At 54.6% G+C, this 25,749-nt stretch overlaps 2 protein-coding genes across 2 annotated transcripts; both read right to left on the bottom strand.

Annotated features, from left to right (window-relative positions):
- Positions 1-571: 571 nt before the first annotated feature.
- On the bottom strand, positions 572-15,606 carry TRARG1 (trafficking regulator of GLUT4 (SLC2A4) 1). The gene is made up of 3 exons (XM_032322334.1): positions 14,829-15,606; positions 4,346-4,478; positions 572-2,892 (listed from the first exon to the last, which is right to left on the bottom strand). Exons 1-3 carry the CDS (start codon positions 15,213-15,215, stop codon positions 2,879-2,881), a joined length of 534 nt encoding a protein of 177 aa, XP_032178225.1. The 5' UTR covers positions 15,216-15,606; the 3' UTR covers positions 572-2,878.
- A 7,813-nt stretch (positions 15,607-23,419) lies between these two features.
- BHLHA9 (basic helix-loop-helix family member a9) lies at positions 23,420-24,085 on the bottom strand. Its single transcript, XM_032321828.1, has one exon. The coding sequence runs from the start codon at positions 24,083-24,085 to the stop codon at positions 23,420-23,422; it is 666 nt and encodes a 221-aa protein (XP_032177719.1).
- Positions 24,086-25,749: the final 1,664 nt, after the last annotated feature.

The raw sequence follows: 25,749 nt of genomic DNA, 5'->3' as shown, positions 1-25,749 counted from the left end.
GCCCTCTAGCAGCCTGGGAAGTGGATCCTTCCTCCCACCTCCCCCGCCCCCCTGCAATATGCCTTCCTCTCACAGGGCTTTCCTCTCCGGGCGGGGCGGCAAAGCATGGCAGCAAGAAGCCAACTTCGGGGTCAGCTCCAGGGACAGAGTTGGTTCACCATGTGTTCAGTACCTTCTGTGTACCAGGCGCGGTGTGACCTGGGACAAGTCCCTGAACATCTCTGAGCCTCTGTTTACCAATCTGACCCAGGGGCTAACCCCAGTATATGTGAAACCCCCGGCATGTGCCCGGCTGTGAGCAGGTGTCGGGCTCCCGTTCTTTCTGTGTCCTTCTTCAGATGCAGAAAGGACCCCTGAAGGAAGGTGGGTCCGGTATTCCTCCCTGGAGAAACGGAGGCCTGGGGAAGACAAACTTGCCCAGGGGAACACCTCGAGCGTCCCCAGGCTGTCCACTGCCCAGCTCCCGGCCTTGACCCTGGAACCAACAGGTTGAGTGCACTCCCTTCCCCGCTCCCTGTTGTTGGAGACCCCTGGACCCCAGCAGCATAAGACACAGGCCCACGGAGCACGTGCACTTTCAGCTTTATTTCTTTCCATGGCGAGCAATACAGAGGAGCCGACTGGAGAGTGTGGAAAGTGTGGGGCCGGGCGGCGGTGGGGGGTAGTTCTCGCTGCTTCCTCTGGGACATGGGAGAGGCTGCCCCAGGCTGGAAGACTGCAGGGTTCAGGCAGCCAGGGGAGGGACCCACGATGGAGCTGGGAGCAGAGGGGTGAGGCCTCAGGGTGCCAGGCTGCTTGTGGGTGGGCAGCAGGGGAGTCAGGGACCCACCTTCCCAGTCTGATCTCTGCAGGGTTCCTGGTCCTCAGGCTTGTTCTCCTCCCAACAGAGGGATCAGGCTCCTTCCACAACCCTCAGAGCCTCTGAGTTCCATCTGAGTACCTTCTCCCTGCGGTGCTGAGCCTGGGGCCCCCAGGGCCTGGCCAGAGGACCACCAACTCATGAGCCACCATTTCCGTAGACCTCATGACTCACCTCCTGGCCTGAGCTGCCTTCGCAGGTGACACAAATCCTCTGGGCTCACTTCTTCCCTCCCCCAACAGGAGCATTGCGATTGTGGCCTCAGAGGTCTTGTCTAGCAAAGCCAGCCCCTCGCTTAGGGTCTGGAGAGGTTGGCGTCTGCTCCCCAGGTGGGGAACTGACGTAGGAACGCAGGCCCCAGAAGGACCCTGCCAGGGCCCCTGGGTCCTACACCCCTCCCCTGCCACGACGGCCCTCCTAGAAGGCTCAGAGCTACCCTTGGGACTCCTGGTAGACAGTGCCTCTGTGCTAACGGACTCCCTCCCAGGAGTCTCCGAGGAGTGTCGGGGAGACAGGGAGCAGGCTCCAGGGCCCTGAATGGGTGCCGGGGAAACAGTCTTTGCCAGCCTCTGGCTGCGGCTGGAGAAACCCGATGGCTGGGCAGGGCCCCCCAGGGCGGGAAAGCCTGGAGCTTTCCTCTCTGAGAGTCTGGGAGCTGAAGCCAGAGAGGTAGGTGGACATAGGAAGGGCCCCTGTGGGCAGATCCTGTGCCAGCCAAAGCCTCGGGAGAATCCCGGGGCCAGAAACCAGACAGGAGGTCAAAGGACCCTGCTCAGTCCTTTCAGGTGTCCCATTAGGTCCTGAGACAGAGGCCATGGTGTCGCCCCCTGCCTGTGCCCAGGGCCTCCTACTCCCCCAAAGACTGGCCCCTTCAGCCAGGCTCTTCCCTCTGTCTTAGAACTCTCTAGACCAAATCAATAATAAACCTTCATAAAAACCCTCTGGCCCACTCCCCTGTTTACAGCCTGGGAGCTCTGGGGAAGTCCTTCCCCTAGATGTGGCCCCAACCTCCTCCCGCCACCCAAGAGAGTCTTTGTGCTTTGTGGATGGCCAGCGGCTCAGGGTAAGTAAGGCACAGAGAGCATCAGATGCTGCTAGGCTGGGAGCCGGGGCCCGGGCCCCACCTGAGCCCCGCCGCATGGGGCCCCAAGTGTGCAGCCTGGACCATCAGGGAGGATGTGGCAAGAAGGGAGCTCAGATCCAGGCTCCTCCTCTCCTGGCTGAGCGGGGCTGGGGTCGGGCCCCAGGTGGCTGCACAGGGAGCAAGGGAACAAGAGGCAGACTGGGTCATCCTGGGAGACATGATGGGACAGGAGTTCTCAGCAGAGATAAGCCTGAGACTGAAAAGCTGGAGATGTCTATGGGTCCTGCAGTTCCTGATCCTGTCTTCACCAGCCTACCTCTTGGTGTTGCCACCTGTCTTGCATGTAGCTGACACCTCTGTCCAGACAACTGCTCATCTTGGGCGCCCAAGGGGGTCCCAGGATGGACGTGGAGCAGCAGCTGGGCCCCTGAGCCGGGATCGCAGCAAGGATGTGGCACGAGGCATGCAAATAACTCTTTTTACACCCTGTCCCCCCGCCCCAAAGAAAAGTACAAAAGAGCAAGTCCCACATCTTGACTCTGGGTCCTCAGACAGGTGGGGAGTGTGCGGCTTCTCTCCTGCCATGGTCCTGTTCCTCTCGTCTCCGTCTCCTCTGCGGGGCTGGTTCCCCCTCCAGCAGGCAGTGCATGTGGCGCGGTGGATCCCGGGAGACAGTGGGGATGAGAAACCAGCCAGAGCACAGAGGCCAAATATAGGACCGTGTCCAGGAGATTAAACCCCATTAATTATTCTTGGCGCTTTTTCACATCTGAGGTGGGCTGACAGTGGGGAGGCCTGGGGGCTTCCCTCCAAGTCGGCGCTTTGGGAGTGCATGGACGTCCCTGTCCTGTCCTCCCGCGGGAGTGGGGGCATGGGAGCGTGGAGACCTTGGGCTGCCCAGGGCCGCCTCCACCAGCACAGCGCCCTGGTCCGTTTCATTTCTTCTGCACTGTAACGAGAAGAGCCGTAGCAGCGCAGACTCAGAACAGGCCTTCAAGCCATTGTTTGGAGGATTTGGGGTTTTGTTTCTGGGTGGGAAACAGCACCAGGGTTGCCTGATCGGGGTCTCTTGGTGGAAAAGAGCTCCTGCTTGTGGCGTGGAGGCGGTCTTTGCTGGGGGTGCGTGCACCACGGGACACCCCCCCCCTCCAAACAGAGAACCATGGAGGCCTGAATTTTAAAAATTCCTTAAAGGGCTTAAGAAGCCATTCCCTTTGCCAGTTTGAGTTCAGCAGGGGTCACTGGCTGTGGACAAAGTTGTGGCGAGCGTGACAAGGAGGAGACTGAGGCCCAGAGAGGGGGCTCCTGAGCTAATGCCCGCGCTGGCGTGTCCCCCCACCCCACGTACCAGCCGGGCCGCCAGCCCCCCCAGAGACCCCAGAAGACGCTTCATTTCAGATACTTGGACAGTGGGGGATGTGGGTTTTAAACCCAGGGCAAGCTGATTACAGACCTGACCTCTTCTCCTCTCTCCAAATCTGCCCATGACCCCACTGCTGAATCCCAGGCTTTCCACCCCAGGTTGAACACCCTGGGTTCCAGATCAGTGCCTCCTTTAAGGAGAGGGCCGGGAATCTTATTGAAATGAAGATTCTGATTCAGTGGCTCTGGGCAGGGGCCTGAGACTCTGCATTTCTGACCCTTTCCCCGGGCTCAGCAGCCACTGCCGCTGGTCCACGCAGCACGTCTGGAGCAGCAAAGTCTTTAGGGGAAGAACTTAGACTGACCAGTGCAAGATGCAGAGAGGCTTGGGGTCCTCACAAGGCGGGTGCATGCAGGGAGGAGAAAGGACAGCGCCGCCCCACAGAGCCCAGACCCTCAGAGCCATGCAGACCCTCAGAGCCATGCAGACCCTCAGAGCCATGCCGGCCCACTGAGCCTCTGAGAGTTTCCTTTGGAAAGGGTGCCCCTGCTTGGTTAACTTCCCTGGGCCAGCTCTGGGGGCTCACAAGAGGGTTACTGCCAAATTCTACGACATGCATTGTTTGTGTCTGGTTCCTGCTGGCCGTCTCAACAGGAATGCTTGCAGGGAAAGTCCACCATTCACCAAGCAGCATCACAGCCATGATCTTGGGTGACATTCTCAAGGCTCAGCCAGACACAACTCTGGCCCAGGACCCAAAGCCCTCTGAGCTGGGATAGGAGCTGGCCATCTCTGGTTCCCAGGCCTGGGCTCTTTGTGCACTTTCCTGATGATCCAGGCATAAGGCAAGGCAGAAGCCCGTCCTACTCAGCTGGGTCCTGCCAGGGATGGGGTCACTTCTCAGAGAGGATCAGCCTGTGTCCCCTACAGGCTCTTACACCGTTTCCACTGTCCCCTCCCCAGGGAGCTGGGCTGCACCCTTCCGTGGTCCTCACCCCAGGCAAGCTGGCTCACTGAGCTCCACGCGGCTGGGCCTCACCTGTGAAATTGACAGTCACGGCCACGATGATAATAATGATCCCCATGATGATGAAGGTGATACTGAGCAGCCGGGCCAGGCGGCCCAGCCTCCGAGCGCCGTCCAGGTCCCCCTGTTGCACGCTACTTCGGGACTGCAGAGAGAGGGTGGCAGAGACCTAAGGAAGGCTGTTCCCAGCAGACTGGGTTGGGGGCACCCCTTGCCTTGGCCTCCAGAACCCACCCAGCCCCCACTGCACCCTCTATTCCAGCATCCACCTTGGGGATGGGAAGCAGGCTTCTCCTGCAGAACTGGCTCACACCCCTTGTGGGAACCCCATGCGGAGCCTGCCCCTGGCTGGAAGCAGAATCAAGCAGTGCAGGGCACTTGCTCTGAGAACGGTGAGTGGGCAGGGTGGCGGGTGGCATGATGGAGCCCGAGGGTCTTGGAGGGTGGGCCGGGGCCAGGCCATGCTGAGCGGGCGGAAGCAAATAAGCCAGGCCTCCCTGGGCCCTTGTCCAAGGCTCACTGCTACGGCCACACTAAGGAGGCCCATTGGGTTTTTCTGTGGTCCGAGGTGCCTGCCTCCTTTCCTCCTCTTCCACACCAGGAAAAAAGCATCATTGGGGCACCTGGGTGGCTCAGTGGTTAAGCCGCTGCCTTCGGCTTGGGTCATGATCCCAGGGTCCTGGGATCGAGCCCTGCATCGGGCTCTCTGCTTGGCAGGGAGCCTGCTTCCATCTCTCTCTCTCTGCCTGCCTCTCTGCCTACTTGGGATCTCTCTCTGTCAAATAAATAAATAAAATCTTTAAAAAAAAAAAAAAAAAAAAAGCATCATTGATCCTCCCTCCTCCTAGTTTCCACCCAGGAATCATATCCTTGTTCAACCGAGCTGACTTCCGCAATCTGAAAGGTTTGAACTTGAGAGGCAAGGGTGTGTGGGGAGCCACGCCAGGCTTTATGGGGGCCCGTTTGAATCTTCACTCTTTCTCAGTGAGCTCAGTTTTCCTCAGCCTTATTTAATTTTGGTGAAAGCAGGTGGGTCAGCGGAGGAATGGAGTTGAGTCCCTTGATGATGGTGGTGGTGTTGGTAGTGACGATGATTTATTGAGTGGTTACTTTGTGCCCGGCAGCTTGCTAAGGACTGTACCTCAACAATCTCATTGAGGCTCAGAACCATCCGTGTGGTTGCCAGTGTTGCCCACTTTTAAAGAGGCTGAGGTTCAGGGAAGATACCCTTCCCCTCACTGTTCTCTTCAGGAGGGCACCCCTGTCTCTCAGGTCCTGTCCTTTTCTCTTCACAGAAACCTAAGCAACCCCCACCGCACCCCATGACTCCCTGTCCAAGCACCTCCCAGGACGGAGCCACCTCCTGCCATACTGCTTGATGCTATCAGATTCGCTTCGCCTCGGATCTGCTCCTGGACGTGTGCTCCTCTGCCCACTTGCCCCGTTACCGGCCACAGCTTGGAGTCCAACCACTCGGTCACAATACCTGTCCCTTGCCACCCTACCGGTAAGTTTCCTTTCCCGGTCAGTTTCACTGCAGTCCTCCCCAGCTGCCTTGCACCTGCCCCAGCTCTATGCTCTCTTCATCTCCATGCCGCTCCCCACACCCCCATGCCACTCCATAGAGATTTATGCCAGACCCCATGGTAGGGCCCCTGGCATGCGGTCCTGGGGTGGGATCAGAGAAGAGGTGGAGAGTCAGGGGCTGATGCACGAGTTCAAGGAGATGACGGTGGCTTAGCCTGTGACCCTGCCCAGCATCTTCCATGGCTCCCCCCACTGTTCCCGGAACAGTCTGAATCCAGGTTAGCTTTGCACTTCCAGATTTTATCCTCTACTCCTCCCTTCCACAACCTCTGGACTCAGCCAGTCTGAACCCCTACAGGTCTGAGCACCTACCAGTGCAACTCTCCTGCCCGCCTTTCTGCTCCCCTCAACCACCTGTCCATATTCTCTCCATCCTCTGAGGGCTTCTGGTGGGAGAGAAGCAACTGGAGAAGGGGAGAATGGCGAGGTCAAGAAGGGCCCTGACTGCCACAGAATGGAATCTGGATTTTGTCTTGTAGGCATTGGTGGGGGGGGCTACAACCGGGTGACTCTATAGACAATTTCATCAAAACAAGAGAGAGGCCCCGGGTGGCTCAGTCGTTAAGTGTCTGCCTTCTGCTCAGGTCATGATCCCGGGGTCCTGGGATCGAACCCTGCATCATACTTCCTGCTCAGTGAGAAGTCTGCATCTCCCTCTCTCTCTCCCCCTGCTTGTGTTCCCTCTCTCGCCGTCTCTCTCTCTCTCTCTCTCTCTGTCAAATAAATAAATAAAATATTCAAAAAGAAAAAAACAGGAGAGAAAAAGATCCAGTCAGAGGGAGAGGCTGAAAAGACCAAGAAGTGACGGGTGCCCCCAATGTCCCAGAGCAGCCGAGAGAGATCTGAACTTGAGCACAGGGCTGAACTGCAGTGAGCAGAAGAGAGCGCTGCTGTCCTTGGAGACTGGACAAATGTGGGTAAGGGTGGTGTCACACCTCAACAGATCTGTAGCTGGGCAGAAAGTTGTGAGCGTCCATGCCTCTGGACCTCGGGGTGCCCAATGACAATGGGCAAGAGTCATCCAGTGAGAGGTGAAAGAGAAGATGGGTCTGGCTTGAGGCATGGGCGGGGCTCGGGCAGGAGCCTGTCCTGAGACTCACAGGCGAACCTGGACCTGGCAAAGACCTGCCAAGGAGCAGGTGCAGCCTCCCAGCTCCCTACAAGGGCAGCCTGGAGGGGGAACACAGTTTTCAGAGCCAGACCTCCTGGGGGTCTGTCCCCACCATCCACAGCTGTCGCAACTGCATGACCCTGGATGAGGGGCTTCTTCTCTCTCCTCATCCTCAAATATAGTCACGCATGAATTCCTGACATTTCTAATGTCCCTCAAGCCTGTCCTTACCTCTCCAGCTGACTCCACTGCCCCAGCCCACTCCCACAACAGAGTTCATCTGGAGACTGCACTAGCCTCATCCTCATGAGTCTCTCAGCAACAGCCTTGCCCCCAGCCAACCTCTTCTCAACAGCCATTAGCCTGGTCACACGGCTCCACATAAAATGCATATATTTTTTAAATTAAATTTTTCCTACTTTTTTTAATTTTTAGAATTTTTTTAAAGTGAACTCTATGCCCAACGTGGAGTTTGAACTTATGACCCTAAGATTAAGAGTCACATGCCCTACCAACTGAGCCGGCCAAATGTCCCCAAAGGGACACATTTTTATGCCTCAGTGCCTTTTCATGGACTGCTGTCTCTGCTGGAATGCCTTTCCTCATTTCCGTGTTGCTACCTCAGCAGCTCTTTCTCACCCTTCAAGAGTCACCTCCAGTAAAACTTTACTTCGTGCCCACAAGCAGTTAATCAGCCCCTCCCTGGGACTCCTGTCACATCTTACACCACGCTCTTTTCCTCCCTTCCCACCTTGTGTCCTCAGTTCTTGTGTCGGTCTCTTTCCCTACATTTGAAGACAGGGACCGTTCAGCCTCAAGCTGGGTGTCCCTCTTATGTAACCTAGGGACTGGCCCTAAGAGACCTTCAGTAAGTACGTGAGGAAGTAAAAGAATAAAAGAAGAGAAAAAGAGTATGAGGAGAGGCTGTTTTCTCACCACCGCACTTAGCCAGTGGAACGGTCCAAGTTAATAGAAGATTCATGAGTGAAATGAAGGCAATGGGTACCCGAGGGAAGATATCTGTTATCTGGGGGCACCTGGCTGGCTCAGTGGATTGAAGCCTCTGCCTTCAGCTCAGGTCATGATCCCAGGGTCCTGGAATTGAGTCCTGCATCAGGCTCTCTGCTCCTCGGAGAGCCTGTTTCCTCCTCTCTCTCTGCCTACTTGTGATCTGTCTGTCAAATAAATAAATAAAATCTTTAAAAAAAAAAGATATCTGTTATCTGGGTATTGGCCCCACCCACTAACCCATGCCACCTCCAGCTCTCTGCAGGCCAGTCCAGGTCACCGAACGAAGGACTTCAACACCAAGGAAACACCTTCTTCTTGGGAGGAAGAGGGGGCAACATACAGACAGGCTTCAGGAATTCCCAGGAAGTTCGGCCTTAGAAATGCTGGGGCTTGGCTCATTACCAAGAGACTTATTCTTAGCTATAAGCATGGCACGCAGTGGGGAGGGACACAGGGTTTGTGATGAATCCTTCTCCTCACTTGCCAGAGAAATCGTTGTGCACGGGGCAACGATTCAGGACCGTGGAGAGAGGCATACATGTGCTTGCTTGGGTAGGAGAGGTGGGGAGGGGAAGTGAGAGAGGGAGAGATGAATTTTTCAGCCACTCTAAACCCAATCCCTCTTCTTTATCCACAGAGCCATCAGCCTGTGCATCCCGTCATGCCTGTTCCTTTGAGCTGGAGGGACAATGTTGAGGAAGATGCACTGGGAATGGCCAGATGACCAAAGTAGACTTGACGGCACCTGCCTTGTTGGGTCATACACATTATGGGTCATACGCTGTCCACATAAACCTCAAATCTTAGTTTTCTGATCTGTAAAATGGAGAGAATAGCTGCCTTGAGGAGTAGAGCCCCACTTTTATATCTAGAAGTTACTCACTACGAGCCGACACTCTTTTCCAAAGTTCCCCCATTAGTTCCCAAATGAAAAAACCTGTCCCTCGACCTCAGGGATGGAAGAAGACCCTTCATTACTTTTAATGAGTTAATTACCAGCTGCATTTCAAACCCCACTTAGTGGCATCCTCTTCCTCTCCTACAAAATGGCTCAAGTTGAAGACACAATGATAATTGCAGTAATGGTTGTAAATGACTGTGAATTAATAGATCTTTTGTGATTGCAATGGTTGTGGGAATGGTAAGGGAGAAAATGAATTCGGGTTAATAGATCAGTGAGGAAAGGCATTGAAAAAAGTCTGAGAGAGCTGGTAGGGCTGGGGAGGGAAGCGGATGGAGTAGGGAAGGTTCTGGGGAGAGCTGCCAGGGATTGAAACCAGCCAGGGGAGGATGGCAACAGAACTTATTGGGAAAGAGCTTCCACCCCCCATGAGGCTCAGGCCAAGCCCCAGCAGGTCTGCGGAGACCTACTGACATCTGACAAGATGTGATCAGCTGATCGCTGATGAACTATTTGTCCTTCCACAGAGATGGAGCAAGTCCCAGCTGGTCAAAGCCAAGGAATGTGCTTCTCCATGCCCCATTCATGTCCCTCTCTCTACGACAATGCAATTCTTACTGGAATGCCTGACCACAGTTGCTGGAGGGGATGTGGGGGAGTGTGGTCCTGGAGAAGGAGTTGGGGCAGCTGCTGTGTGGTGGGTGGGAGTGTTTGGGGATGCTTAGGACTCAGAGACAGCAGCTGTTTGCCAACCCATTGAGAAGTATGTCGATATTCTCAGCCACGCGTCTGCATGCCAGCTGATCAGTGCTGGTTGGGGCTCAGCGTTCTTGCTGGGCGAGTGCATGAATGCATGAAAGGGAGCCTGACACAGGTCAGTTAAATAACCAGGTCACCCAGAATGCCCGAGAAAGGGAGTGTTGAGCCACTCTGAACTTCTTCCGCACTCCTGCATATGGTAGGAGGAATCGACAGAGAAGGGGCTTCTCTGAGGCTTCCACCAAAACCACAGACTGGGCTGCTCCTCTCCCCAGTAGCGGCATGAAGGCTGGCACTCCAGTCTCCCCCAGACTGGCTAAAGTCAGAATTTGTGGGCCACTGGGGATCTGCCCTTTGCTCTGAGACTACAAAGTTTTGTTTGGTGTTAATGATAACAGTAACCACTGCCCTTTTCTATGTGGCAGACTCTGTGCTGGGTGTTTTCACACATATTAACCCAGTTAATCCTCCTGACAGATTTATGGGGTCAATGGTCTTATGACACCTATTTTACAGATGAGACAACTGAGGCTACAGAAGGGGGTTGAGGGACTTGGACACGGTCACATGGCCTGGGACCCACACACATAGGTCTATCTGATGCTGGTTTAAGCACTGTTGTCAGATGAAATCCTGAGGGTCCAGCTCCTTTGGTGGACAGGAGACCTTGCTGGCATTGGGAATATAGCCATTTCTCAGCCTGACCCAGGAGTAGAATGAATGAAGGCAGCCCTGACCTGGCCACCTTGGGAGGCTCATTGGAGGGTGCTGTGCTGAGCAGGTCTGGGTCTGGATACCTGGGATCCCAGCCCCTTAGGTTGAGCCCCTGTCTAAGCCACAGTGGGAGGAACACAGCTGGCCCATTAGCCTCCTACTGACAGAGTCAGTGGGCGGGGGGGGGGGGGGGGGAAGGACAGCTGGGGAGTGGACAGAGTGAACAGAAAGAAGGAAAGAAATGGATTCTGCCCTTCCTGCACAAATGCCCCAAAGGTTTGGCTTTCCTGGGAGGTACACACCATCCTTGTCCCTAGAGGTAAATGGAGGGCAGGGTCATGGAGACAACACTAGAGTCAGCGTCCAGCTGACATGCCTCTTACCAGTTGAGTGACTGTGGGCAAGGCACTGCTGTAGTGTCTCTGTTGTCTCATGTGTTAAATGAGAACAATTAGCCCTTACCATGGGGCTCCCTTGGGCTCCAACCTCCTGTCTTCTCGTGGTTCTCTTTAGAAATTCATTTCCACAACTGTACTCCACTTCGCCGCCACCCCACACAATCCCTCTGCTGAAACGTCAGCCCCCCGGCATCTCTCTCATGCCTCTCTCGCACAGCAGCTGTCCTTCAACTTCTTGGAGCCTCAACCTGTGACCCCTCCCTCTCCTCCAAGGTCATCACTAACTTCCCAGCCTCATGCTGTCCCAGTCCAGACTGATCCTTGAGTGTGCCACCTCTGCCCCCACTCACCAGCATTGTCCTGTGTCAGTGGGTCTACCCTCATGGCAACCCTGCCATCCCCAGCCTCAGGTGGGCCAATGTCCCATCTGTGACTCTGTACCAATAGCTGGAGAAAAAAATGCACCACTACACAGGCTGATAACAACTCAGACCCAAGGGGTCCAGCCTCAGCAGAGCCCTCAGGCCTCTCTGTCCCTTGTCACCTCTCCTCTGTCACCAGCTCCTTCTTTCTCAGCAAATGGCCTTGTCCTCCACATCCCTGGTGGCATGGAGCCCATATAGCACGAACCAGCTCCTTTTCCTTTGAGTGCTTCTATCCCCTTCTGCCATCATGACCTTTCCTGCAGGCTCCCAGGAACAGGGTCCTTCTTCGAGATCCCATCTCTGCACTTTTCATGAATGTCATGAGTCACCTCTCTCCTTTTTGCCTAGTACTGTCCCTCACCAGGGTCACTGGGGGGTCTGTAAATGGCCCAATCAGTGGACACTCCTTATTGGATCCGACCTCTGCACTGCATCGACCATCCCTCCTCCTTTCAAACTCGCTCCTCCATGGGTGTCTCTCCCTCTCCTCTAGTTTGCCTCCCACCCCCTGAAATCTTTTCAAAACTCTTTCCTGTCCCCTTCCCTCTGCCCACCCCTTAAATGCCGCAGTCCCCAGGAGCTGGGTAACCAGGAGTGTGAAGAAAGTGCTGCTACTTTCACTTCAACAATTCTCTCATCAGTGCCCTCCTTCCTAAGCCATTGCTTGGTCCCTCCCTTCATCAGCCCTCCTAGAATCTCAAGAGCCTTCTATGAGGTCTCCCTGCTCCTAGTCCTACCAACTCAAGCTCATTTCCCCCAGCGCAGTTGGGTGTTGGTTTTAAAATATGAACAGACCACATCACGCCTCTGCTTAAATTTTTCAGGGGCTCCCCGGAGCCACTAGCATAAAACTTAAATTCCTAGAGTGAGTCCTGCCCACCTCCCTCCATCACCATACTCTTGCATCCATAGGCCATGTCAAATACACCATGTCATCCATCTTCCCAAATGCCTAACATGGCGCCTCATTGGTAAAAGAGGTGTGTTCATTAATGGGGCACCCATTCATTCTCTACCACTTAGTCACCTCCAAACAAGCAACTTGCCAGTCAAGTGAGTGATTGACTGAATTAATAAATGTATGGTCTGTGTTAACAACTCTTGGGTTTCCAGAAACTCTTTCTGCCCCTTGACAGGGTCTTGGTCCAGACCTCTTCATCTCTCACCTAGCGCTCCTGCAAAAGTTCCTTCTCCCCGCTGCCAGGCTCAGAGGGACCCCTTCTGTCCTTTCTCTTACCCCACACCAGCCTCTCCACCACAATGGAAGCCTAACCACACCTCTCTCTGGTTCCAGACCTTGTGAAGTAAATGCCTGGAGAAGCTTGCCACTGGTCCCAGAGGACCACGCGCTGTATGATTCCATTGGTATGAACTGTCCAGAAGAGACGAATCCATACAGAGAGAAAGCTTAGTGGTTTGTAGGTCTGGGAGGGATCAAGAGAGAGATGGAGTGATTTAAAAAAAAAAAAAAAAGGTGTGGAGCTTTTCTGGGGGTGAAGAAAATGTTCTGAAACAGACTGTGGTTATGGTAGCATGGATCTGTGAAAATCTTTGAACTGTACACTTTGAATAGGTGAATTGTATAAAATGTGTATTATAGGTCAAAGCTCTAAGAAAACCCCCCAAAAGCCATGATGGTCCCACCCTGGCCAGGGAGACACTAGGGTACCACTCAGTTTATTGCTATGGTTTAAGAGCCCTTTCCTCACGCTCTTTGCGTGGTTCATCTCCCTTTACCCTCACACAGCTCTCTAATGTAGGTGTTATGTGACACCCATTTTGCAGACGGGAATACTGAGAAGAGAGATTTCAGTGACTTGCCTGAGGCCCCATGATACGCTGTGATTTGGCCTAGCAGGAGGACTTCTTACAATGTGTTATAGGATCTGTTTCCAAGTTTCTCCCCACTGGACTTGAGGCTGCTGGGAATTGGTGATAGTGTCTTGTTCTGACCTAGCACCAGATTCCCCACCCCTGGCCCAGTGGCCTTCAGAACTGACTCAGGAAACTGAGAAGGCTGTAGAATTATGCTGGGAGTGGGCTCAGTGGTCTCAGTCTGGGACCCAGGCACCTTTGACAAAGGCAGCATCTATCCAGCCGACACACTGCCTCCCCAACAAAGAGATGGATTCCAGCAACTCTTCTCTCCTGGGTCCTTGTGTGGTTTCCCTCGCCGAAGCCTGTCTCCCCTCCTGGGGCTTCTCCCTGTAACTAAGAGGTTGGCCCTGCCCAGAGCTCCCGGCTACATCCCTGGGACCTGGTTCTGCCCCCAGCTGCCTCCCAAGGGCAGCAGGCAGCACAGGAAACGCCTCAAAGACACCCCCCCCCAACCTTGGGCCCCTGTTCAGCCCTGGCTCTTGTGCCCATCCCAAGTCTCAGGAATGCCACCGGGGTCCCCCGACGTGCTGGCAGGTGGAGCTAGATTTGACGGGGAATCAGGGAAGGCATCCCCAGCTGGACACCAGACCTCCATGAGGCAGAAGGATGTGTTTGAGGAAACAGGCTCTTTCTCAGAAGACAGCCCTGGGCGGGGGGGGGTGCAGCAGGAGTGACCCCAGGTCCCAAGGACTTGGTGATAAATGACTCAGCAGGATGTCACTCCAGAAGGAAGCAGACAGCATCTCCCTGCCCTGTCTCCCAGCCCTAAGCAGCCCGGGACTGGGAGTTGACTACTCCTGCTTTCTTTTTCCCTTCTGGAAGCCACTGCCTGCCTGGGCTTTCTCTCTCACACCCCCTTCCTCCCTCCTCTTCCTGGAACTCAAGTCACTTGCCAACATCCACGGACATTTTCTGGGGATCTTCTATAAGCAGCTCTATCCAAATAGCTTGGTTTGGGGGACAAGCTAAGATAGTCTACTCAGAACCCAACAAGGCACTTAAGTGTATGAGAAGCAAAGACTAGCCCACATGCTCCTAGGCAGGGCTGACACACATTTTACCCCCACGGCCCAGACCTCCCCTACCCTAAAAACAGACTCAAGACAGATGCTGGAATCAGTGTGAGCGCCAAGGCCCAGAGGGCCCCAGCAAAAACAGCCCCCCCCCCACCAGTTCCCTGAAGGAGCAGCCTCGGGGGAACCCGGCCCCAGGGCCCCGTGCGCGTGGCAGGGAAGTCACAGCCGGCTCTTGGAAACCAGTGCTGGCAAAGGCCACTGGAATACCCAGGTGGCCTGGGGTGAGGGGTGGAGGCAGCTGGCTCCCCTCCAGAGAACTCGGGGTCCTGAGACCCCACGCTGGCCCCAACCTCTACTGACCCACAGCCCCACTTAGAATGACACCCCTAGCAAAAGGCCAGCCCCCCAACTTGGCCGCCTGTCTACTGCATAGAGTTTAGCTCAGGGTGGCTCCTGGGGGTCCCCTCCCCAGAAGGGTATGTGCAAAGTCGCTGCTGCGATGCAGAAGAGCAGAGAGGAGGCAGGACAGCAAACAGAAGGTCTCCCGGTCGCGGCCCCCTCTCCAGCAGGAGGGGTAGTAGGCCTGGTGAGAAAGGGAGCCTTCCCCCAAGCCCCCGCCCCCAACTCTCTGTTCTGCATGCCCCAGGCAGAAGGTCTGGTGCCCACTGAGCCCTGGAACAGAGAGCCACACTTACCATGATGGAAAAGATGAGGGGAATCAGATTGAGAGGCCACACAGGGCAGAAGCAGGAGGCGATGGCAAGGATGAGGTAATCTTTGGGGACCTCTTGGTCTTGGGCAGAGGAGGCAGTGGCAATGGAGGACGCCCTCCTAGAGCTGGCCCGAGAGGCCGACCAGGGGAGTGTGGCTTCAGGGCACCCCTCCGATACCACCTTGAAGGGCAGGCTGTGGCCGTTCTGCTCCAGGTCCAGAGTCCCCGAGAGGGACGTGGACAGCTTCAGGGGCTTGTCATCCTTGTCTTCCACCTTCGTGAGGAGCTTCTCCATCTCCGGCAGGTCCAGGGGTGAGGCGGTGCCTGGCTCCTGGGCTGAGGGAAACTGAGGCTGCCCCGGGTTGGCCATGGTGGCTTGGGTCTGGGGTTGCTCCAGCTTCAGGCTGAGACGCTCGGCTGCAGGGGGAGCTCAGCTTACCATTCCTCAGCCCAGACTGGGGGCCACCCGCTGGGGGGCTGAAGCGTGCCCCAGGGGAGCAAGGACAGGGGTCGGCTTCTCCCGGCCTCTGAAGCCGGCCTGGTGCCCCCGCGGAGCTTCGGGAAGCTGGATGGAGCCTTCAGATCTGTTCAAGTTTGAGGCCAACTTTGCTGGTGCTGCTGACAGCACAGATGGGCGGGGAAGTGACAGAAAGCAGCTCCGAGAGCAGAGCAAAGAGGCAAAGAGGCTCCTCTCCCGGGTGAGGCTTAGGCTAAGTCAGAGAGAGGAGAGAGAGAGAGAGAGAGTACACCACACAGCCTCCCTCCCTCCCTACCCTCCTCTGAGATGCTTTTCTTTTTCAATTCCCCTCTCCCCTGAGACCGTGCTGTGTGCTGCCTCAGCCCCAGCCCAGCCCAGCCCAGCCCAGAGCCCGGAGGGACTTCAGTGGGCCTCTCCTTTCCACTGCAGCCACAGAGCCCGCCTCTCTGGTCTGGGGGCTCCAGATCGGAAACGGACCAAGTGGGTCACAAAGGGGCGTGTCTTCAACCGTCTTGGGAAACGCATTCCTCTGCTTCTCTTTTGCTGGAGCGGGTCACACTTCCTCCTATCTCGGCCCTTCCTCCTCTTTCTCCTCCTCTCTTGCAGGCATAGCTGAGCCCCGGACCTACCCTAGGGCATCCCACCTGACCTTTGGCCCCCGGACATGTCTAGGCCACAGCCTGGTTCCCTGCTCCAGGAGGAGAGGGCAGACTAAGCACCAAGGATCCTGCCTCAGTGGGTCTCTGGACCCCTCACCAAGGGGTGTTAGGAAGGAAGTGTGGGTCTATTTCATGCCCATCTGAGCTTTCCTGGGGTGCTTTTACTTATTTATTTTTTAAAGATTGTGTTTATTTATTTATTTGAGAGGGAGAGAGAAAGCATGAGCAGGAGGGGGTGCAGAGGGAGAAACAGGCTCCCCGCTGAGCAGAGAGCCCCGATGCCAGGCTCAATGTGGGGTTCGATCATGACCTGATCTGAAGGCCGATGCTTAACCTACTGAGCCACCCAGGTGCCCCTCTGGGGTGCTTTTATTTTATTTTACTTTATTTTTAAAGATTTTATTTATTTATTTATTTGACAGATCACAAGTAGGCAGAGAGGCAGGCAGAGAGAGGAAGGGAAGCAGGCTCCCCGCTGAACAGAGAACCCGATGCGGGGCTCCATCCCAGGACCCTGGGACCACGACCCGAGCTGAAGCAGAGGCTTTAACCCACTGAGCCACCCAGGTGCCCCTGCGCTGCTTTTAAAAAGCAGCAAAGATACTCCTGTTCAGGAGCTCGCGCTGGTCTGAAGGACGTCAGTCCTGGTCGTCAGTCCTCTCTGATTCTTCCTGTCGCTCTTCACTCCCTCTCCTGTCTTCTCCCTGTTTCAGTGTCCTCCTCCAGGCTCCACATCTCCCCTGTGTCCCCGATCTCTCTCTCCTTACAGTGTTTCAGAAGCGTGACCTGGAACCCCTGTGTGTGTGCGCCTGTGTGTGTGTTGGGGCGGGCGGTAGAAGAGGGTAAGAGGAAAGACTCTAAGCCCCTACGGTCATGCAGGTTGGGAGGTGGGGAGGCAGAAGCAGGATGGGGCCTCAGAGGTTGTGGGGTTCAGATCCTCTGATATCCCACATGTGAGGCCGGAAACGGAACAACACTCCTCTCAAGCAGACATCAGTCCCTTGTCCTGGTTCTGGAGCCAGTTTGGAGCAAGAGGAACCACTGTAGTGGAAAGAAATAGCTTTGGTTTGTGTGTCAAGCTGGGCTCTGAAATGCTGCTTCCAGCAAGGGCTGTGTCCAGGTTGGGGGGGGGGGCTTGGGGGATGGGGGATGTGACCAGCTGAGAGAGGGGAGAACAGGGCACAGAAGAGCCGGCTGCTAGGGGCTCAGGAGGAGTCTGGGGAGCTGAAAAGGCTCCAGAGGCTCATAAGTTTCGAACATACTGTGTAGCTTTGGCACACATTGTCAAGTTTGGTAAATCTGAGTATATTACATTAAGAATTTTTGCTTCATAAAGGAAACCCATTGTTGTTTGCAAAATGCAAGCCTCTGGGATTGTTGCTGTTGGCCTGGAGAGAAAGAGAGAGAGAGAGACCGAACTTCCTCCTCCTCTAGGTTCTTAAAGGAAGCTCTTCCTCCCCAAGGCCAGGGGTCGGGCAGGAAAGTGAGCTGGGCTTCCTTGACCGGGAACTTTTGGAAATGTGCTAATGTCTTTTTAAACATGAGACCTCGTGCAGAGGGTGGGAAGTTGGGTGCCTGGGACCCCTAGTCTCCAAGTCAGTTTCCGGCTTGGACAGAATTCTGTATTACAGCTGGAAGCTGACCCTGGGCCCCCACATGGGGCCTACAGCTGCCCAGCCCAAAGATTCCATAGCTCTGGCCCAAAGATGGCTCTTGAGCCGCTGAAATATAGCTGGTTCCAACTGAAATGTGCTGTAAGTATAGAACATACTGGGTTTTGAATACTTAGTTCAAAAACGAACATAAAATGTTTCATGAATACTATGTACATTGATTACATATTAAAGTGATAATATTGTTGTTACACTGAGCTGAATAAAACGAGATTAAAATGAATGTCACCTCCGTCTTTTGGCCTTTTAAAAATATGCCAACTAGAAAATTAAAAATTAAGGGCGCCTGGGTGGCTCAGTGGGTTAAAGCCTCTGCCTTTGGCTCAGGTCATGATCCCAGGGTCCTGGGATCAGCCAAATTGGGCTCTCTGCTCAGCGGGGAGTCTGTTCCCCCTCCCCTGCCTGCCTCTCTGCTTACTTGTGATCTCTCTTTCTGTCAAATAAATAAATAAAATAAAATTTTAAAAAACACTCTTTAGAAAATTAAAAATTAAAAACATGGGTTGTATTACGTTTTTATTGGGCAGTGCTGGCCTCGAACAGAATGAACCCAACATAGAGGCATCTTACATGATTTACATGACTTATATGACTTAATAAAAACACTAAGAGGAAAAAAAAAAAAAAGCCAAGAAGTCCCCGGGGTGGCTCTCTATGGCTGTGAGGTTGTGGGGGCGGGCCAGGCTTGCCCCCCTCACTGTGTGCTGCTGGGCTCACGATGCCATCTAGTGGCCTGGTAGTGAGGAGGGGAATGACCAGAGGCAGGGTTTCCTGCTCCCCCACACCCACTACATCCCCCTCCAAGGGGAGAGGCCGGGAGGTGCCTCAGGTTGGGGCTCCCAGGCTGGTAAGCTCAGCCTAGCGATCTGCTGGGTCTGCAGCCTGCAATGGTCGCCTCCCCATGCCCCCCACTCCCAACTAGGGTCTTCCACGGAGGCCCATGGGCCATACTCATCATCCAAAATGGGTTTGGGCTGCAATCCGTTTCCCATAGACACAGAGCTTCAGACTTGTAACGTGAAGATTCGGGGACTCTGGGACCGGTTTCTGAAGAGCAGCCTTCAGAAGGAGACCTGGGGCTCCTCCAGCTCCACCCCCACGAGGCCTGCCTGCCTGCGGGGATTTGAGCTGTGAGCCCCTGCAGCTAGACAGATGGACTGACCTTTCTGTTCCACTGCTGCCTGGCCTGGCTGCTGAAGAAAGTCACTTCCTTCCCTCCCCCACTTTCCTGGTGTGGCTGTGAGGTCCCGGGTGCCGCATGTGTACCCCCTGGCTCCCTCGCCCAGGGTCTGGCCCAATTACAGCTGGCTGGCCAAACCAGAGGAAGATGCAGACAGAAACCACATGCCCAGTGTGTCCACATGGACACTAATTCCTACCTCTGTCTGCCCTGGGCTCAGCTCACCCCACGCCAGGAGCATCTGGGATCTGTGTGAGCACACGTGTGAGCCCACAGCCACCCCCCACCAACACACCCACTGTAAGAAAAACTTGATGTGGGACATCTGGGTGGCTCAGTCAGTTGGGCGTCTGCCTTTGGCTCAGGTCATGATCTCAGGGTCCTGGGATCAAGCCCCACATCGGGCTGTCTGCTCGGCAGGAAGCCTGTTTCTTTTTTTTTTTTTTAAAGATTTTATTTATTTATTTGACAGAGAGAAATCACAAGTAGATGGAGAGGCAGGCAGAGAGAGAGAGAGAGAGGGAAGCAGGCTCCCTGCTGAGCAGAGAGCCCGATGCGGGACTCGATCCCAGGACCCTGAGATCATGACCTGAGCCGAAGGCAGCGGCTTAACCCACTGAGCCACCCAGGCACCCTAGGAAGCCTGTTTCTCCCTCTCGCTCTGCCTGTCGCTCTGCCTACTTGTGATCTCTGTCAAATAAATAAATAAATATAGAAAGTCTTTGGAAAGTGCTCTGAGGAGACAAATCTTTTCCCTTGAAAGGGCAATTATGAAGAACTTAATAGATACTAACTCTGTTTGCGTCCTCCAAATTCTCTTAGGGTGTGTTCGTGTACCTACATGCCTGTCTCCAGTTAGAATCGTGGGCACAGACCATTCTGCGATCTGCTCTGCTAACTCACGATTTTCGCTCTATTAGAACACCAGAGTTTGCTTTGCCAAGCCTCAATGGTTGGACATTCGTATGATTACAAATCTCTTCCTGTGCCGTGCCTCTGGGGCTGCCTTTTTGCAAACAGGGTTTTCGGTTTTGGATGACTCCCTTGGAGTCTTTTTAGTGTGACTTTGCCCATTTTTTTCTACGAGAAAAGGAACAGAGACGCAGGACAACTAGCAATCTATAAATGTGCCCTTTTCTCCACACCTTTGGTGACATCAGTCTGACAGTTGTTGCCTATTTTTGCTGGTGTGTCTCCTTCATTGCTAGACAGTCAAGGTACTGCTCCCCGTGATGGAGGCAACGAGGATAAAGGAAGGGCCTGGATGGCGCAGACTTCCTAAGAGCAGCCAAGAGACCTTGTCTATTGGAGCCCGTTGTGAGCTATGGGGCTGCTGCCAGTGTCTGTCATTCTTCTCTGGCCCCCTCTCCTTCCAGACTCTTCCAGTGGACAGCCGCTCTCACCCTTATAGATACAGGATTTCTCTCTTTAGGTATACCAGTTCTTCGTATCTTTTTTTCTTTTTTTTTTTTTTGGATTTATTTTTCTGGGGCGCCTGAGTGACTCAGTCATTAAGCGTCTGCCTTTGGCTCAGATCATGATCCCAGAGTCCTGGGTTTGAGGCCCACATCTGGCTCCCTGCTCAGCAGGAAGCCTGCTTCTCCTATTCCCCCTGCTTCTGTTCCCTCTCTTGCTGTGTCTCTTTCTGTCAAATAAATAAGTAAAAATCTTTTAAAAAGACTTATTTATTTATTAGAGAGAGAGAGAACATGAGCTGGGGAAGGGGCAGAGAGAGAGGGAATGAGAGAATCTCTAGCAGATTCAAGGTGTTCTGGCCGAGGAGACGCTAATGCGTCAGGGAGAGGCAGGGAGAACCTGTTAGGTCAGCACATACACATATGCACACACAAATACTCACATGTCCACATGTCTGTATAAGCAGTCACATAATGTGTGGATGTCAGAAAGTGTTTATGACAAACAAACAACAACAAAAACAAGAAAAAAACCCTTGGAGGGATGCCTGGGTGGATCAGTTGGTTAAGCATCTGCCTTCGGCTCAGGTCATGATCCCAGGGTCCTAGGATCGAGCCCCATGTCGGGCTCCTTGCTCAGCAGGGAGTGTTTCTCTGTTTCCCTCTGTCCTTCCCCCTACTTGTGCACATGCACTCTCTTTCTCTCTCTGTCTCTCATTCACCCTCAAATAAATAAAGTCTTTTTAAAAAAACCCTCTTTCAATACTAGACAAACACCTAACAGCATGGAAACACACACACGTGTGCACTTAAACATTTAGTCCTGATGAGACAGTACTAATGTGTTGTGGACTTGAGTTTATAAAACACCTTCCCAGGCATTCTATCTTTATAACAACCTTGTGAATAGAATATGTCTTAATAGCTTCCACTCAGTGAGTGCTCCCAGGGCCAGGCACTATGCTAAGTGCTTGAAATGCATTCTCTCATGTAGTCTGCACAACAGCCTATGATGTAAGTGCTTATTTTAGTCCGTTATACAGAGCGGAACACCAAGGCTCAAAGCCCTTAAGTCATTTGCCCTAGGCCACTCAGCTGGAAAGTGCAGAGGCTGAGAAGTACTTTCACATCCCTCCCTGCGACCTCACCCATCTGCTGCACGTGTGCGATTCCACCTGCAGGGGGCGCCCTCACCATGCCTGAGCTCAGCGTGCCGGCGAGCCAGAACACTCACCTCTTTCTGTCCTGGAACTTAAGAAAGCAGGACTTGCTGGTCATTTTACTATGTTTCCAAGGCATGAAAACCTGGAGCTGAAGCGAGGTGGAAGCACTGTCCAAACTGGTCATAAGATTATAATAATATACAAACAGTAATACCTTCTGTTATGGAACACCTTCTCCTTGCCAGAAACCGTACATTCTGAATGAATGTTAACCCTGTGTCAGCAGTGAGGGACTAGAGGTCTAGAGAGGCTGAGTGATGCCATGGGTTGCACACGGAGTGAGGGGCTGGGTGGAGGTTGGACCCCAGGATGGTCTGGCTCTTTCCTTTCCACTATCAGACTGTGGCACTGCCTCCCCACAGATGGAAGGCTCAGTGGGAAGGCCTGGGGCCAGATTCCCACATTCTGTTTCTGGTTGAACCCTGTGATTCCTCTGCCCAGAATCAGAACCTTCCTGGGGATCTGTGCTGCAGACGGCTGCCCTGTGGAATTGGGAACCCTAACACCTATGGGCTGGGGACAGGAGGACAGGACATCAAGTTTGCCAGCCAGTGTCTTGCTTGCAGAAAGCAATTATATCTTTAATTATGGCCTCACTATGACTGTTTGGAGGACTCCTTGCTCATCTGTGGGTCTATACGCATCTCTCCAGCTTCTGTGATGTTCCCCATTCTGAGCTGGGTCCCTTTTCTTCCCCTAGCTGGCAAGTGTCCTGCTCTCCAAGGAGACCAGAGAGCCCTCAGGCCTCCCCTGACATCTGGGTTCTCAGCGTGGCCAGCAGACGCCTGTAGATCAGCTCATCAGCATGAGTGAGGCCAGAGATCAGCTCGGGAGTGCTCAGTGCAAATGCTCTCCAGACCTCTCAGGGAGGGCTGGTTGTGCCTCCCACTTTCTCAGCAGAATTGGCCTGAAGCCCTCATCTCATTCCCTTAACCTCTTCCCCATGATCTTTCCTGATTCTGTGTCTGCCCCTTCATCATAGAGGCCCTGGCTGCACTGGACCCTTTTTCCCTGGGAGCTCCAGGCACCCAGGATCAGGGTACAGGCAGGACTTACTGGCCTCCTATCCCTGGTCTGCCCTAGGCTTCCTTTCCCAGAGACTGGCCCAGACTCCACGTCCCCTAAGACAGCAGCTCAGTGGGGTGTCCCATCCAGAGATGAGACAGACTGTATCCATAGTCTCTTGGAGCCACTCCCCCTCTTCAAATAATGTCCTCTCTCCCACAGTGCTCCTCACGGTGTCCAGACACACCTGGGGTCTTGCCATGGATCAATGCCCCAGGTACATACCTACCTGTGGGCATCAGGCCCTGGGCCTGACATTCCAGAGTGAGCTCCCAGACCTCAGGCCTTCCTGCCACCTTGAGCCATAGGGCCCAGGGGACACCTGGTAGCAGACAGAGATGTTAGCTTTTCCGTTTTTATTTGGTTCCTTCCGTTGCTTCTCTTACATCACGGATCAGGGGACCACCGCAGGCAGGGATGTGGATGCCACATTGTCACCAGACGACACCGGGTGTCACCCACACTCCCCACATACAAGTCCCCCTGTCCGAAAGCTCCCTTTCGCCTAAAACAAAACAAAACAAAAACAAAACCAGCAAGAGAACATAGGGCTCAGACGCACAGGAATGCGAAGTTCACTTTCCAAGAAGAGATCTTCAAGTCCAAACAGAAGAAAGAGCCCAGCAGGGTCCTGCTCCTTTCCCAGAGCCACCATCCCCTGCTGGGATCAGGGCGGCGAAGAGGGGTGCTGGGAAGTGCAGCCCTGGTCTCTGGTTCCCTCCCAACTGGCAAGGCTGCCTCCCCTCTCTCTCTCAGGCCTCAGCCCTTCAGTTTTTCTCGGTCCAGGACGTTTTCAGCAGTCTTCCCTCCTGTAGCCATCCGGCCGTTGGCGGTTCCCTGGCCGGCCCGCCTCCAGGCGCACCGGGTCTCTGCGGGGCCGGTCAGCAGTGCTGGAAGCCCAGCCCGGGGCCCGCACGCAGGTGCCCCCGCGGCCAGGCGAAGGGAGCCCCGGGACCTCGGCGCCAGCTTCCCGTGGACGCCTGAGCCGAGACCTGAGCCTCTGCCCCCGCCCGGGGCCGTCCAGGGGACATGTGCGGGGAGCACGAGGCGCAGCGCGGCTCGAAGGGGCCCGCGGACAGCGGGGCGGGCGGCGGCGGCGGCGGGCTAGAGCCCGCATCCCCGCTGCCCCCGGCGCGCGCGGCCTGGCCGTGGCACTCCAGATGCCCGCAGGGCCAGCGGGGCGCGGGGCTGGCGCGCAGGACCAGGGAGAGCGCCGCGATGCGGTGGATGGCTCTGCGCAGGGTGGCGATCTTGGAGAGCCTCTTGCCGCCCAGGTCGTGGCGCAGCGCCCGGCGGAGCGCGTTGAAGGCCTCGTTGTAGTCCAGGATGCGTTTGCGCTCCCGCACGTTGGCCGCCATGCGCCGAGCCTTGGAGCGTACGGGCCGGGTGCGCGTCCTGGCACCCGCCATCTCCTCCTCTGCCTCGCAGTTCTCCCTCAGCACCCCAAAACCCCTCCCGGCCTCCAGGCAGGAGCCCCCCAAGTCCTCAGAGGAACCCTCGGCCCCCTTGAGGCCTCTGAGGCCTGGCCCTGGCCCGCCTCGGTGCATGACCTTCCCCAGGCCTTGTTGCCCCGGCTCTGGCTCACGGGGCTGACAGTTCACCTTCTGAGCGTTGACTCCCGCAGGCTGGACACTCCCCAGAGGGGCCCTCTCTAGTTGGGCTTTATGGCACCACGTGGCTCTCCACCCTTCCCATCCATCCATCTCCCTCCTCCTGCTTTATTACCTGCCTCCAGGTAGGCTGGAGAGGGAGGAACCGGGAGGAAGGAAACAACCAAGGAAGGAAGCATGCGGATTCTTGTAAGAGGGGACCAGACGGGCAGCCCGGCCACGCCCAGGGCAGTGCTCCAGCCGCCAGGGAGAACTGGCTCTGCCTCACTCCAGGGCCTCTGTCTGGCGACCAGGTTGAACGTTGTACCTTGCAGACCCTAAATACAGTGCCAAATTTGGCCTCTGGGCGGGAGTGCTGATAGGGGCACAGGAACATCATGGGGGGGTGGGGGTGGGGGGGCTAGTTGAGTGCATTTCAAGAACCTTGAAGTTCTTATCAAGACCTGTGGACAACACAGACACGTATAAGGGACCCATAAGGAGGAGACATATCTAATACAGCAGGGCCCCGCAGGCAATGGGGACTTGGAGCTTCTTGCTTTCTCAGCTACCAGAGTGAGGCTGGCTGGGGTTCTGGGTTTGGGTTTGATTGGGCCTTACTCTTCCTCTACCTCTCTCTAGCTCCCACTTCTGAAGGCAGAGCTGGACTGAGTCAGCAGAGGTGTGATGGAGATGGTCTTGTGGTCCTCCAGCTCCCTTTGTGGTACCCATTGGGGCATCTCTTGGTATTCAGGGCCCTTGGGCCCCTCTGTCTCAGGACACAGCACTGCCAAGTTATGAACTCAGTGAGCCCATCCCACCCACACATTCCTGGGGATTTCAATTTTAAATAGAGTCTCAGAAAAAGAATAGTACTTAATCCTAGAGAAAAACCCTCAATACAAGTTCAGGCATCCACAAGAGAGTTATTTGGAGCACCAAGGTCAATCTCATTCCCAGCCACCATCCAAATGCCTCCAAAATGCAAAGGTTTGCTGTGGCGTCAGCTGGGATGGGTATAGGGTTCGCATCCATCTCACCAGAGAGCGTGCCAACAACCCCATTATTTCAAACTATTCATTGCTCCACCGAGGAAGAGAACAGGCACCAGAAAACACATTACGTATGTATCTGTGTGATTATTTGATTTATTGTCAGTCTTGCTCACTACACTGTAAGCATCCTAAGGACATTTGTATTTCTGGGGCTCTATTCCCCAAATCTGCAATATCTGTGAAAATCAAGTGAATGAAGGCAGAGAGATGTTTTCTCCTCTCTACTCAATCTGTTTCCCATCACCCCACAACACACACACATGCACACATAAGCAAACGAAGAGGCATGCCTCCAGCAGGATTCTACACAAACCAGAGGCCACAGATGGCTGAGCACCCATGTCCACCCATCCAGCTCAAGGAACAGAATGTCAGTATCACTGGGTCTCAGGGCAAGAGACAGAATCGGGTCAAAACCCAGAGAATCCTTTTTCTGAGTGTTACTCTATGGCCACCTCTGCTCCCAACCCTATCCAGGTCCCTTAGCCCCTCCAACCCAGTCTAGAGAATTGAGTCACTGTTCTGCTCATGGCTTTGCCCAGCCCTTCAGAAAAGCCTGGCCCCAAG

Source organism: Mustela erminea, chromosome 18, assembly GCF_009829155.1.
Source record: "Mustela erminea isolate mMusErm1 chromosome 18, mMusErm1.Pri, whole genome shotgun sequence".
NCBI classification, from domain to species: Eukaryota; Metazoa; Chordata; class Mammalia; order Carnivora; family Mustelidae; genus Mustela; species Mustela erminea.
The sequence above is the reverse complement of the archived record's forward strand: the minus strand, read 5'-3'. Positions and strand labels throughout refer to the sequence as shown.

Excerpts from the sequence above, each read along its gene's own strand:
- TRARG1 (XM_032322334.1), bottom strand. The coding sequence starts at position 15,215 with ATGGCCAACCCGGGGCAGCCTCAGTTTCCCTCAGCCCAGGAGCCAGGC. Across the intron at positions 4,479-14,828 it reads CCCTCATCTTTTCCATCATG|TCCCGAAGTAGCGTGCAACA; the intron begins GTAAGTGTGGCT and ends CTCTCTCTGCAG.
- BHLHA9 (XM_032321828.1), bottom strand. The coding sequence starts at position 24,085 with ATGCACCGAGGCGGGCCAGGGCCAGGCCTCAGAGGCCTCAAGGGGGCC.